At 50.2% G+C, this 15,082-nt stretch overlaps 1 protein-coding gene across 1 annotated transcript; it reads left to right on the top strand.

Annotated features, from left to right (window-relative positions):
• Positions 1-2,568: 2,568 nt before the first annotated feature.
• Positions 2,569-6,202, top strand: LOC127001095 (fat-like cadherin-related tumor suppressor homolog). The gene has a single exon (XM_050865268.1). The coding sequence runs from the start codon at positions 2,659-2,661 to the stop codon at positions 6,163-6,165; it is 3,507 nt and encodes a 1,168-aa protein (XP_050721225.1). The 5' UTR covers positions 2,569-2,658; the 3' UTR covers positions 6,166-6,202.
• The last annotated feature ends 8,880 nt before the right edge of the window (positions 6,203-15,082 follow it).

Raw genomic sequence — 15,082 nt, 5'->3', positions numbered from 1 at the left:
AACTCTTACATGACGAATTTGCAACGGTGCCGCGGAAGAGGGGGAGGCATGCAGTTATCAAGTTCATAAGAGCAGTCAACATGAAAATATCGATAGGAGATAGAAAGAGATGCAACATTGCTGCGGAATTTAAGAGATGAAAGACTGATATAATAGAAAGATGAGGGGAGTGGATGAGAAGATGTAGTGACCTTATATATCTATGTATTATCGTGTGTATATTCATAGGAGCTGTTATGTGTAGGCCGTCCGTCTGTCTGGGCTCTCGTAGTCTCCTTAAAGCCTTGTGTAGTATCGTGTGTGTACTCCTAGGAGCCTCTCGTAGTCTCCTAAAAGCCTTGTATAGTATCGTGTGTGTACTCTTAGGAGCCTCTTGTAGTCTCCTTAAAGCCTTGTATAGTATCGTGTGTGTACTCTTAGGAGCCTCTCGTAGTCTCCTTAAAGCCTTGTATAGTATCGTGTGTGTACTCTTAGGAGCCTCTTGTAGTCTCCTTAAAGCCTTGTATAGTATCGTGTGTGTACTCTTAGGAGTTGTCATTTGTTGGTCCTGTGTCTGTCTGGCCTCCTATAGTCTCCTTCTATCCCTGTGAAGTATCGTGTGTTTGGATCGCTCTCCCTCTCGTGTTATCGGCGGTCCACAGTTGCCTTTCAGCGGTGGCTTGCCGGCGAAGAGTTGATGGCATTTGGATTGTCTTTTAATCGGCACCAATTTTTTTTGCGCTCGACTTTTATTGGTTGAGGTATTAAGGCCTGTGTGTTTGTGTGTCTGTGTGTGTGTGTGTGTGTGTGTGTGTGTGTGTGTGTTGATAGATTTTCGCAGTGCCTTAACTTTCTCTCTCTCTCTCTCTCTCTCTCTCTCTCTCTCTCTCTCTCTCTCTCTCTCTCTCTCTCTCTCTCTCTCTCTCTCTCTCTCTCTCTCTCTCTCACACACACACACACACACACACACACACACACACACACACACACAAGCAAACATCATAAAGAGGTAAGCTGTTTATTTAGCAGAAAAAAAAACAAATAACAACCCTCTGCAATGACTGGTCTGAATGTTCCTCTCTAAACTCCCTCAACTTTCGTATTTGTCTTTCCCGCGTTAACAAAAGACGGGGCGCTGCTGCTGCTATTTGGCTTCGAGGAAAAGTTGTGAGGGACTCGAGACCGGGAATGGCTGAATGTAGGTCTCGTATGGTGAGGATAATGATTTTTCTTCTTCCCTCTTCTTTATTCTTTGCTGTATTATATCGCTTAGTCTGAAGGTAGCTGTAAATGATGCGTTTTTCATCCTTTTGGGAGGCTGTAGACCGTGAATGACAGTGTAGGTCTCGTATGGTCAGGATAATGCTTTTTTTTCACCCCTCTTCTTTGTTCTTTACTATTGTATATCGCTTAGTCTGATGGTACCTGTAACTGATGCGTTTTTCATTCTTTTGAGAGACTGTAGACCGTGAATGGCTGAGTATAGGTATCGTAAGGTCAGGATAATGCTTTTTCTTCACCCCCTTCTTTGTTCTTTGTTGTATTATAATTATCGTCTAGTCTGATGGTAGCAATGCTTTTTTCATCCTTTTGGGAGAGTGTAAAGCGTGAATGACGGAGAGGGAAGGTGAAGGGAATGGTTGAATGGGTCTTGCATGTATGGTTATGATTATACTGTTTATGTATCTCTCTTCTTTGTACTAAGCTGTAACGTCGAGTGTGATGGTAACTCTGGTCATTTTTCATTCTTTGACTGTGAGTGACTTAGAAGAGAGGTGATGGGAAAGGGTCTTTGCACGTATGGTTAAAATTATGTTGTTGTTTTTTATTCATCCTTCTTTTCCGTTTTTTGCTGCATTTTTACGTCGTCTTATGGTAACGTGTGAATTTTTTTTTTTATTATCCTTATGAAATGCGTACCTGACCTCTCTTGACTTGCGAATCGGAAAGTTTTGTATATTCGTAATTCATTCATTCATTGTAAAACGCTCAAACTGTCTGTCTATCTGTTTGTTAGCTTGTCTGTCTGTCTGTCTCTCACTCTCACACACACACACACGCACCTTCCTGACGGGCCACGGTGAGGTGGTGTGAATGGAGTCCTCTGCACAAACGTTTATTTATTCCCGAGCGTCGCGGCGGGCGGTGGCGAGGTGTGATGTCGTGGCGGCAGTGAGGGATGGAACACCTGGCCAATGCATCGCCGGCCTCACGTTGCCCAATGGAACTCTGTCGCCGAGGAAATATTGCATGCACGCCACACACACACACACACACACACACACACACACACACACACACACACACACGATTCCCAGATGACATTTTGTATACCTAGTTTCTCCTTCGCCTTTTCTTGTTTCATTTCTTTCTCGATTCATCTTCATTTTTCTCTGGTTCTTTTTATTACTCAGCTGTTTGTTGGCTGCGAGTTTCCTAGGAAGTGTTTTAGGTAGGTAATGCAGGTGTTGCTGGATCATGGTTTCATTTAAAACAGATATATTTAAATATTCGATGCTACCAATACATCTGCGACATATTTATGTGTGTGTGTGTGTGTGTGTGTGTGTGTGTGTGTGTGTGTGTGTGTGTGTGTGTGTGTGTGTGTATGCATACGTGTAATGCTGTGTCGTCTCGTTGCAGGTGATGCCCGCGCCCACGTGACATGGTGAGGCCGGCATGATGGCCCAGGGAGCGGGCCTGCGGGCGCTGCTTGCCCCGCCGCCTCCCGCACGCCACGCCCCGGACAGCCCACCTCTCAGCCGGCGGCCGCGGCCACCCCCGCGTCTCTTCCTTCTGGTGCTTCTGCTGGGGCTGCCGTGGCTGTGCTGGAGCGTCGCCGCGGCAGCCAGCCCGGAGTCTCTCAGGTTCCTGAGGGACTGGTACAATGTTAGCATCTACGAGAACTCGCTGCCCAGGACGCACGTGTCCGGGAAAGAGCTCATGGGCGTGTCCCTCGAGAATCTGCCGCCCACCACCCACGTCACGTACACTATAGCTGACGGGAACACGCACGGTTTCTTCACGGCCGAGTCGGAGGTGGTTGGCGGCGTCGTAGTGTTGCACGTGAGGACAAAAACAGGGTTGCGGGACGTGCTGAACCGTGAGCGGCGGGAGCGGTACAACTTAGTGGTGGAGGCGCAGGCCCGCAGTGCCGTCCGCCGCGGTGCGCCCCTAAAGGCCAGCGCCAACGTGACGGTGCGAGTGCTAGATACGAACGATAACATACCGTTGTTTTTTCCTACGTCGTACCAGGTGAGTGTGGGCGAGGACGCGTCGCTCCACACGCCGCTCCTCTCTGTGACGGCCCACGACGCCGACGACGGCATCAACGGCCAGGTCTACTACCTGCTGCAGGACCATACGTCAAACCTGTTCGCCATTCACCCGACCAAGGGCGTCTTGAGCATAACACGCCCACTCTCCCACACCTATGGGCGGCCACACAGGATAACTGTCCTCGCCCGGGATCGCGGGCCGCAGCCGCCTAACACGCGGGCCTCCGCCGCGGCGCGAGCCACAGTGGAGATCCAGGTGTACCAAGTCAACATCCACGCGCCAAGAATCTCGGTGCAGCATCTGCCCCACGTGGTCGAGCACGCCCACACCCACATATACGCCATCATCAAGGTGGACGACGAGGACGAGGGCGAGAGTGGCCGCGTGGACCAGGTGGTCATCGTGGCCGGGGACCCCGACAGGCTCTTCAGCGTCACACAGGTCCACGACAAGGAGTACAATCTTGCGGTGCTCAAGCTGCTGGACCGCGAGCTGGCGCCAGATGGCTACAACCTAACCATCCAGGCCGTCGACTGTGGGACTCCCTCGCGCAGGACGAGAGTCAACGTCCACGTCAACATTGCCGACGTCAACGACCACGCGCCGGTGTTTGCGCGGGAGCAGTACGAAGAGGCGGTGAGCGAGGAGGCGCCGCCCCAAACCCCCGTGGTGCGGGTGGCCGCCTCGGACACGGACCAGGGCATCAACGGCCGAGTGCTATTCAGGATCGTGGCAGGGAATGAAGACGAAAAATTCACTATAAACCCTCGCACAGGCCTAATATCAACGGCTGACTGGCTGGACCATGAGCTGACGGCCTACTACAGCTTGACGGTGGCGGCGGTGGACCAGGCCAGCAACGCCCGCAGGAAACAGTCCTCGGCCAAAGTTATAATTCGGATTTTGGACGCCAACGACAACGCGCCTCAGTTCAACACGCCCAACACGGAGGTGACGCTGGACGAGAATGAGCCGACGGGGTCTTACGTCACACGCATGATCGCCACAGATGCAGACTCTGGAGAGAACCGCTTCCTGTCCTACAGTATTGCCAATCTGGATCAAGTTCCCTTCGTGATCGACCCTTTCGACGGGACAGTGCGAACCTCCTCCGTGCTGGACTTCGAGGCCCAGCGAAGAGTCTACACCATCAAGGTTCGGGCGTCAGACTGGGGCACGCCTTTCAAGAGGGAGACGGAGACAACAGTGAAGGTAAAGGTTCGTGACGTTAATGACAACCGGCCGCAGTTCGTCGGCGTGGACTGCCGAGGATGGGTCTCCGTGGACGCCCCAGTCGGCACCAGTGTCCTTGTGCTCTCGGCTGTGGACCTCGACAACGGAAGCCTCATCAGCTACAGGCTACACAATGACATGGACGAAGAGTGCTGGTCCGTTGAGAGCTCCTCGGGCGTGCTGGCTCTCACGTGTGACCTCAGGAAAGTTGTGATGCCCAGTGACCCGCATAAGACCTATGTGCTCAATGTGACGGCCACGGACGGTACCCACGTGTCTGACCCCACGAGTGTGACGGTCGCGGTGATCACCAAACGCAAAGATGGCCAGGCCGCCCACAAGCAACACTCCCACGTCGAGTGTCACGAAACGGATATAGGATCGAAGGCGGAAGAAGTGGAAGCGGCCGCGGCAGAGAACAACGCGGCCGAGGAGCATTATGCCCTGTTGCCACTGCGCTACGGCTTCAACTCCCACCCACCAGAACTCCCGGAAAAGTTTCCCAGCATCGTCAAGGTCCGCGAGGATGCGAGTATCGACACCGAGCTGCTGTCGGTGGCGGCGAAGGACCATGACCGGGGACACAACGGCCGTGTGGTCTACGCCGTCTCCAACGGTGACTCGGACTCGGTGTTTAAGATAGGCTTTGAAACAGGGGTCTTGAAGGTGGTGGCTGAGCTTGATCGCGAGAGGACGCCAGAGTATTTCCTTAACATTACTGTGTATGACCTCGGCGTCCCGCACAGGAGTGTGTCAAGGAATCTCACAGTCAAAGTGGTCGACGTGAATGACAACGCCCCTGAGTTTAATCGTGTGAGCTACAGCCTCCACCTCCCCGAGAACACGCGAAACGGCACCAGCGTGGCTCAGATCACTGCCCAGGACGCGGACGAGGGTCTGAACGCCCAGATAACGTACGAGTTGGTGTCGGATGTGGACGAGTTCACGGTTGACAGAACGACTGGCATTGTGTACATGCTTGGCGGCCTGGACCGTGAGCGGCGGAGTGAGTATGACCTGCGGGTGAGGGCGTGGGACGGCGCCCCCGAACACCCGCAGTCTGCGCTGTCCCGGCTCATGGTGACGGTCCTGGATATCAACGACTGTCCACCAGACTTCGGTGCCGCCCGCAGCCTCAGGGTTGACATCCCGGAGGACCTGCCACTGGGCGCGGTGGTGGCGTCCCTGCAGGCCACCGACCCGGACCTGGGCATGGGCGGCCAGCTGACCTACAGCCTCGTCAGTGGCCACGAGCATGTTTTTCGTATTGACGAGAAAACCGGCGTCGTGCGCCTCGCCCAGCCGCTGGACTTTGAGGCGCGGCAGTCCTACAACGTGACGGTCCGCGCCCAGGACAGCGGCGCTCCAGCCCTGAGCGCTGACGCCAGCCTCTTCGTCCAGGTCCATGACGTGGATGAAAACTTGGGCCCTCCGATGTTCCCCCAGCGCGTGCTGCGGGCCTGGGTCAAGGAGAACCAGCCCCCCGGCGCCGAGGTCATCACGTTGGAGGCCCGGGACCCCGACACAGACCGGCTTCTGTACGCCATCACCGGCGGGGACGGCCAGGGGTACTTCTCCGTTGACACGCAAGGTAGGTACCTTTCATTGTCTTGTAATAGTTGCCAGCAGCATTCTAACCTTTGTGGCTCACCGACAAGTCTGTGCTATTTGTAGAGTTGAAATTCATGCAGCGAAAATAACTCCACTATGTGTTCTATATGAATGATTAGGTAAAGATGAAGGAGTGTACGTATGCATTTAATGAAAGCGGCACGTTAAGAAGCCTGTAGTCACGCCGCCGCCTCCCAGCGTGTCGGCGTGGCCCCCTAATGAACTATCCACGCGGGGCGAGGCCAAATCTTCAAGGCTCCGCGGGCCCTAAAGTTGTAAGCTCGAGCTGAACCAAAAGTCTTTACATACATCTTGCGTATTTATTTTGCGGAAGTTAATATCTTCCTCGGATAAAAGGGAGACTTTTGGCTTCCTGTTTTCTCGCATCGCTTTCCCCAAAAAAGAAGGAAAGAATCGTTTTCCCGTAAAAGGACGAAATTCAATTAGTAGCCTTAATGGAACTGGGTTTGGAGCTTTGGAGAAACACTGTGACGTACCAAGGTGACGTAACAGTTGAGTAACGAACGCCACACAAGAGGTTTGAGAGTAACAACATGTAAAAGCAAATAGAAATAGATGTAGATTGATAGATAGAGAGAGAGAAAGGGGCCAGCCAACAGTAAGAGGGAGAGGTGTCAGAGCGGGCTGCAGCGAGGACGGTGCAGCCGCTGTATCTGTCTGGCGCGTCTGAAGTTAAGGCGCCGCATCTCACCACTTATGCACCGACCTTCATCACGGCGGTGTTTACCCAGCCCCGCCGCGAGTGTTACGGCGGCGAGCGGTACTTTCAGGCAGCTAAGGAAGGGAAGACGCTAAAGAGAATGCCGCGAAGACAAACACAACATTGAGAGCACCGGCAGTCTATTACTTTCTGCTCTCCAAGGAAGGGAAGACAGTAAGGAATTAGAACGCGAAGACAAACACATCATTGAGAGCACCGGGAGTCTATTACTTTCTGCTCGCCAAGGAAGGGAAGGAAATAAAGATAATTAAACGCTGGAACGAGAAGACAAACACAACATTGAGAATACCATCAGTGTGTGTGTGTGTGTGTGTGTGTGTGTGTGTGTGTGTGTGTGTGTGTGTGTGTGTGTGTGTTCAAGCAAGAGGAAGGCTGTCCGTGCTATTACCGTCGTTCCCTGTCTGAGTTTGTTCCAGTTTATGACATTTTTTCTCGTTCGTTAAGCGCAGCCTCGCCTGTTCCCCGACTCACCGGCGTTAAAGTCGGCCTCGCGAGAAGCTGTTAGATGCCGCCTCTTCTGCCCGGCCACACCGCGCCACGCCTGCTGTCCCGAGCCTCATGACCTTCTGGCCCAAAGCTTTAAGGCCATACACACCCACGTTTGGTAAGGCTTTCGTAGAGGTTGTATTAGTATTTCCATGGGTAGTTTGAAAAGGCTTCTGCCACGCCACGCCTACGGTTCTGAGCTTCATGACCTTCTGGCTCATATTATCGAACCTTTAAGGCCATACACACCCACGTTTGATAAGGCTTTCGTAGATGTTGTGTTAGTATTTCCATGAGCAGTTTGATAAGGCTTCTGCCACGCCACGCCCACGGTTCTTAGCCTCATGACCTTCTGGCCCTCTTTCTCAAAGCTTTAAGGCCATACACACCCACGTTTGATAAGGCTTTCGCAGAGGTTGTATTTGTATACCCACGGGTAGTTTTATAAGACTAGTTATAGTTAGTAATAGTCAGACTTATCTTAGGGGAGGATGTAGGCGTAAGAGAGGCCTATAATCTCAAACCTTTAATTAAGGGCATACACTCCCACATTTGATAGTGTTTTCGTAGAGGTTGTGCTAGTATTCCCATGGGTAGTTTTATAAGACTAGTGATAGCAAATAAGATAGTAGAAGCTTAGTAAAAGTAAGTAAGGCCCATATTCTTAAACCTTCCAGGAATTACTCTCACTCACATTGGATAAGTCTTTCGTAAAGGTTGTGTTAGTGTTTCAATGGGTCGTTTTATATGACTAGTGATAGTTTGACAAGGCTTCTGCACCGTGGACGTGAAGAAACACTCGTGAGAACCCGTCTTATGTCCTTTGTGGCCTTGGGAAATAGTTGTTATGAGAGCCGAAAGCGTCTGAGTGTTCGGAATAACCGCACCTAACATCACCATAGCCGATCCAGGATTCAGTACGTTTCCTAACATATATGCGGTAATGTTATAATTGCATTTCGTAAAGAATCCTTATAACCAAAAACTAACTAAAATTATGGGTATTCTTTTTCTTGAACATTGAATAAACAACAGAACAATAAAATGAAACCGATCCGTGTATGGGTGATGCTTGAAGGGGAAACTGTTTGATGTGTTAGGTGGTGAGGTTGGTGGTGGTGAGGGTGGTGGTGGTGGAGGTGGAGGTGGAGGTGCAGGTGGGGGTGGGGGTGGTGGTGGCGGTGGGGGTGGGGGGGGGTGGGGGGGGGGTGGGGGGGGTGGGGGGGGTGGTGGGGGGGGTGGGGGGGGGGGTGGTGGGGGTGGTGGTGGTGGTGGTGGGGGGGGTGGTGGGTGGTGGTGGGGGGGGGGGGGGTGGTGGTGGGGGGGGGGGGGGTGGGGGTGGGGGTGGGGGTTGGGGTGGTGGTGGTGGTGGTGGTGGGGGGGGGGGGGGGGGTGGGGGTGGGGGTGGTGGGGGTGGGGGTGGGGGTGGTGGTGGTGGTGGTGGTGGTGGGGGTGGGGGGGGGTGGTGGTGGTGGTGGGGGTGGGGGTGGTGATGGTGATGGTGGTGGTGGGGGTGGGGGGGGTGATAGTCGTGGTGCGGTGGGATTCCTTTAAGTATTACGCAAATGGGATAACACACACACACACACACACACACACACACACACACACACAATGATGATGGCTATGTATGATCTCTTAGGAACAAAACGTCTTTCATTTCCTTTTCAAAAAACAAATGAGTTATCCCTTTTTTTTAAGTTTCTCAGAAGCCTCGAGGAAGAAAGACGAGAAACATTTATATTTTTTTTATCAAGAGCGAGACGAGCCATTCATTCCCTCCAGTGCTTTGTCTGAATTTAAAGCTTATGACTTGCTGATATTTGGTCACGTAATGTATGAGAGGCGGGGCTAGCGGTGGTGGTGGTGGTGGTGGTATATACGATTTTGGTAGTGCTAGTGTGTGTGTGTGTGTGTGTGTGTGTGTGTGTGTGTGTGTGTGTGTGTGTGTGTTAGTGTGTGTGTGTGTGTGTGTGTGTGTGTGTGTGTGAGAGAGAGAGAGAGAGAGAGAGAGAGAGAGAGAGAGAGAGAGAGAGAGAGAGAGAGAGAGAGAGAGAGAGAGAGAGAGAGAGAGAGAATCTGGGCCTTACTACCATTACTTATCCCCTCGTCATCAGCGCGTGAAGATGAGACGAATTAAATCAGTCAATCCCGTCTTTGGCAGCTTTTCCGGGGCCGCGGGGGACACCTTCATCCCCTAAGATAGGTCTGAAGGTGCCGGCCCAGAACACCTGTTGATTGGCTTCCTCCTCTGGGGAAATTACCCTCGGCGTGGCCTTGACGAGGGAGAGGGAGAGGGAGAAGGGAAGGGGGAAGAATAGGAGGGGGAGAGAGAGAGAGAGAGAGAGAGAGAGAGAGAGAGAGAGAGAGAGAGAGAGAGAGAGAGAGAGAGAGAGAGAGAGAGAGAGAGAGAGAGAGAGAGAGAGAGAGAGAGAGAGAGAGAGAGAGAGGGGGGGGGGGTATAGAGGAGGAATGGGAGAGAGAGGGAAAAGGATTAGAGAGAGAGAGAGAGAGAGAGAGAGAGAGAGAGAGAGAGAGAGAGAGAGAGAGAGAGAGAGAGAGAGAGAGAGAGAGAGAGAGAGAGAGAGAGAGAGAGAGAGAGAGAGACCGATCCACAGACACATACAGACAGACGCGGACCTAAGCGATATATACTAATGGTTTGAGGTCGCATCCTATCAATTTTCTCATCGGGTGATTTGCATATTAATAACACGATGATTATTTTCTGCAAGTCTTCCTTCCTTCCTTCCTGCGACGTGTTAGTAAGAGCGGATCGAAAGGAGGAGGTTCGTTCAGGACTTAAGATGCATTTTCACAAACATTTCGGAGCTCTCTTACACACACACACACACACACACACACACACACACACACACACACACACACACACACACACACACACACACACACACACACACACACACACACACACACACGCTTCAAATCTTCAAGCTCCCCCCGTAAAAAAGAAAAAAGAACTGGCGCATCAGCAGCCTCGAGGGATTCCAGTCACTCAGCGTCGTAAGCTTCTCTGAGCCTCGTCAACCCTCCAGACACTTAGTCGCCTTCACAGGATTGACGCTGCTCTGTTTTATGGACCTTTGACTCCTGCTCCAATATGCTGACGACAAGCTTTATTTCTTTTTATTTATTTTCCTGTTGATTTTGTGGACCTTTTACTTGTACTCCAGTATGCTGACGACAAGCTTTATTTCTCCTTATTTCTTTTTCTGTTGATTTTGTGGACCTTTTACTTGTACTTCAATATGCTGACGACAAGCTTTATTTCTCCTTATTTCTTTTCCTGTTGATTTTGTGGACCTTCTACTTGTACTCCAGTATGCTGACGACAAGCTTTATTTCTCTTTATTTCTTTCCCTGTTGATTTTATGGACCTTCTACTTGTACTCCAATATGCTGACGACAAGCTTTATTTCTCTTTATTTCTTTTCCAGTTGATTTTATGGACCTTTGACTCCTGCTCCAGTATGTTAACGACAAGCTTTATTTCTCTTTATTTCTTTCCCAGTTGGTTTTATGGACCTTCTACTTGTACTCCAATATGCTGACGACAAGCTTTATTTCTCTTTATTTCTTTCCCTGTTGATTTTATGGACCTTTTACTGTCACTAGGCTCATAAAACCACCCATGGATATACTAACTCTACCTCTACAAAAACCTTACCAAATGTGTATGTGTAAGGAAATCCCACAATGTTTGAGAATATGAATCTTACTTGCTATCACTAAGCCACTACTATCTTACTATTACTAGGCTTACTATCACTAGGCTCAAGAAACTACCCATGGCAATACAACCAGCCCCTGCGAAAACCTTATTAAATGTGGGTGTGTGAGCCTCGAAATGGCTAAGGTTCATATTCGTAAGCGTATCCAGCTGCCATTACGATTATTTTCCAAGGCCACTGGGAAGATAAATCAGGTTTTCTTGAGTGACTTTACCGTTCAGGAAGCAGAAGTCGTATCAAACTATCCCTCGGGTCACAGAACATTAAGTAAAAATCCCAGAAGCTTCTACGAGAGGCTTTTCAAACAGGCGAACTGAGGCGCCGATACGATTAAGAATACGGGCTTAAAAATACGGGCCTGAAACTCATCTTTGCACAGTCAAGAGCCGCTCGTGTGCAGCAGATGTCTGTGCACGGCTGCTCACTATCGATGGTGTATTATTTGTCGCCGCCGTGCGTCGTTCTCCTGTCGTTTGCAGAGGAAGATTTTCAAAGACTCCTTTGCTGGCGACGCTGCCCGGCGAGTAACTGCTGCTTTGTCAGATGCAATGACTCGGAATGGTGCAAACGCGATACACAAGGAAAACTGCGTAACATTTTTGAGAAGTTGAGAATTAGATTATAATTCGGCACTCCAGCAGAACTCGCCCGTTCACATTGTTTTGATGCCTGAACAAAGCGAAAAATAAGTAACGCGGGTATATGAACCGTTGTGTCTGTTGGTAAGAGGTTCTCCCCCATCGCGGCCTCAGCCAAGAGGACGGAATTGAACTCTGCGGTATTTTTTTCCAGAGTTTTATATATTTTTTTTTTTTCCAGAGTTTTATGCATCACATGTACGTGACCTCACTCACACATCACTCTGTAAAAAGCTGCATTTTTGTTTACAATGTAGTTCACTATCATTGTTGTAGGAACCATGAAACTTTTGAATTGATAATGTGCTCTACTCCATCGCCTCCGAGGTGCAGTGGTTAGCGTGCCTAGTTACAAATCCGCAGTCCTGTTGTTCGAGTCCCGGCCTGGGCAGCTGGCGTGCAGCTCACCCAGTTGTTCATCCTTCCTTTCGGCTGGCCGATAAATGTGTATCTAGGGAAGCCTGGGAAGGTAAACTGTGGTAACCCGGATGCCGCACTACCCACTACAGACTCAAGGGCCAGTGCGACGGAGATGAGCACCGAGGCCACGCGCAGCTATAGCGTATGCCCCCAACTTTATCAACCTTATTGGCGTCAAAGCCCCAGAAGCATTATCCACCACATAGCCGCTTCCTTCCAACAACCAGTTACCTTTTCCTCCACAATAATTACTCAGCGCCCCGCCACAAGACATCCTTGATCCTCCTTGACTAATTATCTTAATTGGAAATCTCGTGTCTCAGACATACTAAATCAGTTCCTGCCAATATAATTGTTCTTCGTCCTTCTAATTCCTCTCACAAATTATCCCCGCACCAAGGCAGCGCCGCCGTGGCCTTGAAGAAGCGGTAATTATCGACGCTCCCTCACACAGATTCGTAGGAAGAAAGTCTTTGTTCCGTCATGGATTTTCCTCCCTTTTAGTAGTGTACGCCACATCTCTTGTCGGTCCTGATTCCATGGTAATAGGCCCTCCAAACACTTCATCTTTAGGGTTACCTGCCCCCCATGGTTCCGGTCCCCGAGCCTTGCTACTCTGCCGGACTTATTCTCATCGGTTTTGTTGCACGCGCCTTAACCAGGACCTTATCCCATTACCCATTCTAAATGCAAACGTCGGAACAATCTGCTCGCCATTTTTCCTTCCAGCTTCATGGAGGGAATATTAATCTGCTCCTGGTACTGGCTACTCTGGTTTCCGAACTCCTCGATAATCGTATTACATTAGGCGGGTACGTGCAAGTAGGGTATGCAATTATTATTAAAACGCCTCACCAGCGGAAAGACCCCGCCATGTATCATCGTATACATATACAGGGAAATGCAAGTCGCTGGTATTAACTTTATTGTCGAACAGCACACGATAAAGCAGCGAGGTGAAAATAAATGTTTCTCGCATGTGGAGGCGCGTTGCCGGGCTGGCGTGCCGGCGTGCTGATGGCCTCGTTAGGGCGGCGGGCAGCGTCGCGGGACACGCGCTGCTTCAAGGGGATGAGGCGGTCAGCGTGCAAATTGGCTCATCGGCGTGACTTGGAGCCTCTTTCGCGCCTCATCGTCGTGAAGGCAACGCGGGAATATGACACCCGGGGGATAATCTTGCCGTGTTTGTAATGCTCATAAAACACCGAAGTGTGTTTTTTAACTTTCGTGAAGTCGCTGCCTGTGCTACGGGCGTGATAGAAGAAGTAGTAGAGAAGGAGGAGGAGGAGGAAAAAGAAGAAGCGGAAGAAAAAAAAGAAGGAGGAGGAGGAGGAGAAAAAGAAGAAGAAAAAACGAGGAAGGAGAAGAAAAAGAAGAAAAGAAGAACAAGAACAAGAAAGAAGAAGAGGCGGAGGAGGAGGAAGAAGAAGAAGACGAAGAAGAAGAAAGAGAAAAAAGAAAAAAAAGAAAAAAAGGAAAACGAAGACGAAGAAGAACAAATACCAAATCGAAGCACAAGAAGAAGAAGACGAAGAACAAAAAAACACGAAATCGAAGCACACACACACACACACACACACACACACACACACACACACACACACACACACACACACACACACACACACACACACACACACACACACACACACACACACACACACACACACACACACACACACACACACACACACACACACACACACACACACACACACACACACACACACACACACACACACACACACACACACACACACACACACACACACACACACATTTTATCATCGAGTTGGTATTTGCAACGCGGCTCAGCAAATCCATCCAACTCGTAAACCCCAACCATCATAATATGTTTTTTTTTTTCTGGTCGGGGCGGCACGAGGAGGCAGGGCGGGTTAGGCAGAGGACGTTGGGTGGGTGCTGGCGGGGCCTCGACGTCCTCCAGCGGGTGTCTTAATTATACAAGTTAAGCCGAAAAAAAAAGTGTTAGTGCAGGTAGTAATGAGGGTCTGATCCGCCCCGCCGAAGTTAGGGCCGAGTTACAAGACTGAAAAGAAGGAAAATGAGAAAATAAAGATAAAATAGAAGGTACAGAAGGTGAGAAAAGAGAAAAAAAGATGTAAAAATGAAATAATGAAATGCGGGGACGTGGATGCCGGCAAGAAATATAAAAAAAGAGAATATATATCGGTAATTATGACATGACAAACTCCCTCACCCTTCCCGTAGCCCTTCGTACCTCTGTGACAACTCGCCCGTCACGCCGCTGTTATGACGACCGTCTGTGTCGAGCAAACTCCCGGCAAACACACGGTAAGCCCAAGTGGCCATTATGTGGAGGGACAGACCCATTCCCCCCGCGACAGCCTCACCGACACCCACACACCTCCCGCCGTGACCCTGAGGCTGGGTGTGCGCCGATCACAGTGCCAACGCTGCCTCAGAGGTGTCAGGAAGCTGCAATACACGTGTGCTTTTACCGAGGCAGACGGAAAGAAGCCTAGATTTGCGCTTGTCTACTAGATGACATTTGTGATTGATTTATTGTGAACGTGAGAGGTGAGCGAATATGACCATTTAGTTTGGATTCTTAGGTTGTCTCGCGAGTAAAGTGGCGGTGGTTTTGATGGTAATGCAAAGATGGTGCGTAAGAAACCTTGATTTACAGTCATACCAGATGCACGTTGCGGTAATTTTCAGCTCCAGTAAGAGTGAATAAAAAGGCAAATCATAGATTCCTTAGAACCGATAACAGATGAACAACGCAAGTAACAGAGTGGCAACCTAGAAACTGTAGAACTCAGGACAGAGAGAGAACCAGGAGAAGAGGTGTAATTAGAGCATTTACTTGAGCAGGATGAACTACACTAACGCCAGACAGAGAGAGAGGCAGACAACCCCTTACCCTGAAGCGAACTACCAGTAGCTGAAGATGATGA

The sequence above is a fragment of the Eriocheir sinensis genome, chromosome 20 (assembly GCF_024679095.1).
Source record: "Eriocheir sinensis breed Jianghai 21 chromosome 20, ASM2467909v1, whole genome shotgun sequence".
Lineage (NCBI taxonomy): Eukaryota > Metazoa > Arthropoda > Malacostraca > Decapoda > Varunidae > Eriocheir > Eriocheir sinensis.
This window is presented reverse-complemented; position numbering and strand designations above follow the sequence as displayed.

Bases quoted from the DNA above. Each gene is read 5' to 3' on its own strand.
- LOC127001095 (XM_050865268.1), top strand. From the start codon at position 2,659: ATGATGGCCCAGGGAGCGGGCCTGCGGGCGCTGCTTGCCCCGCCGCCT.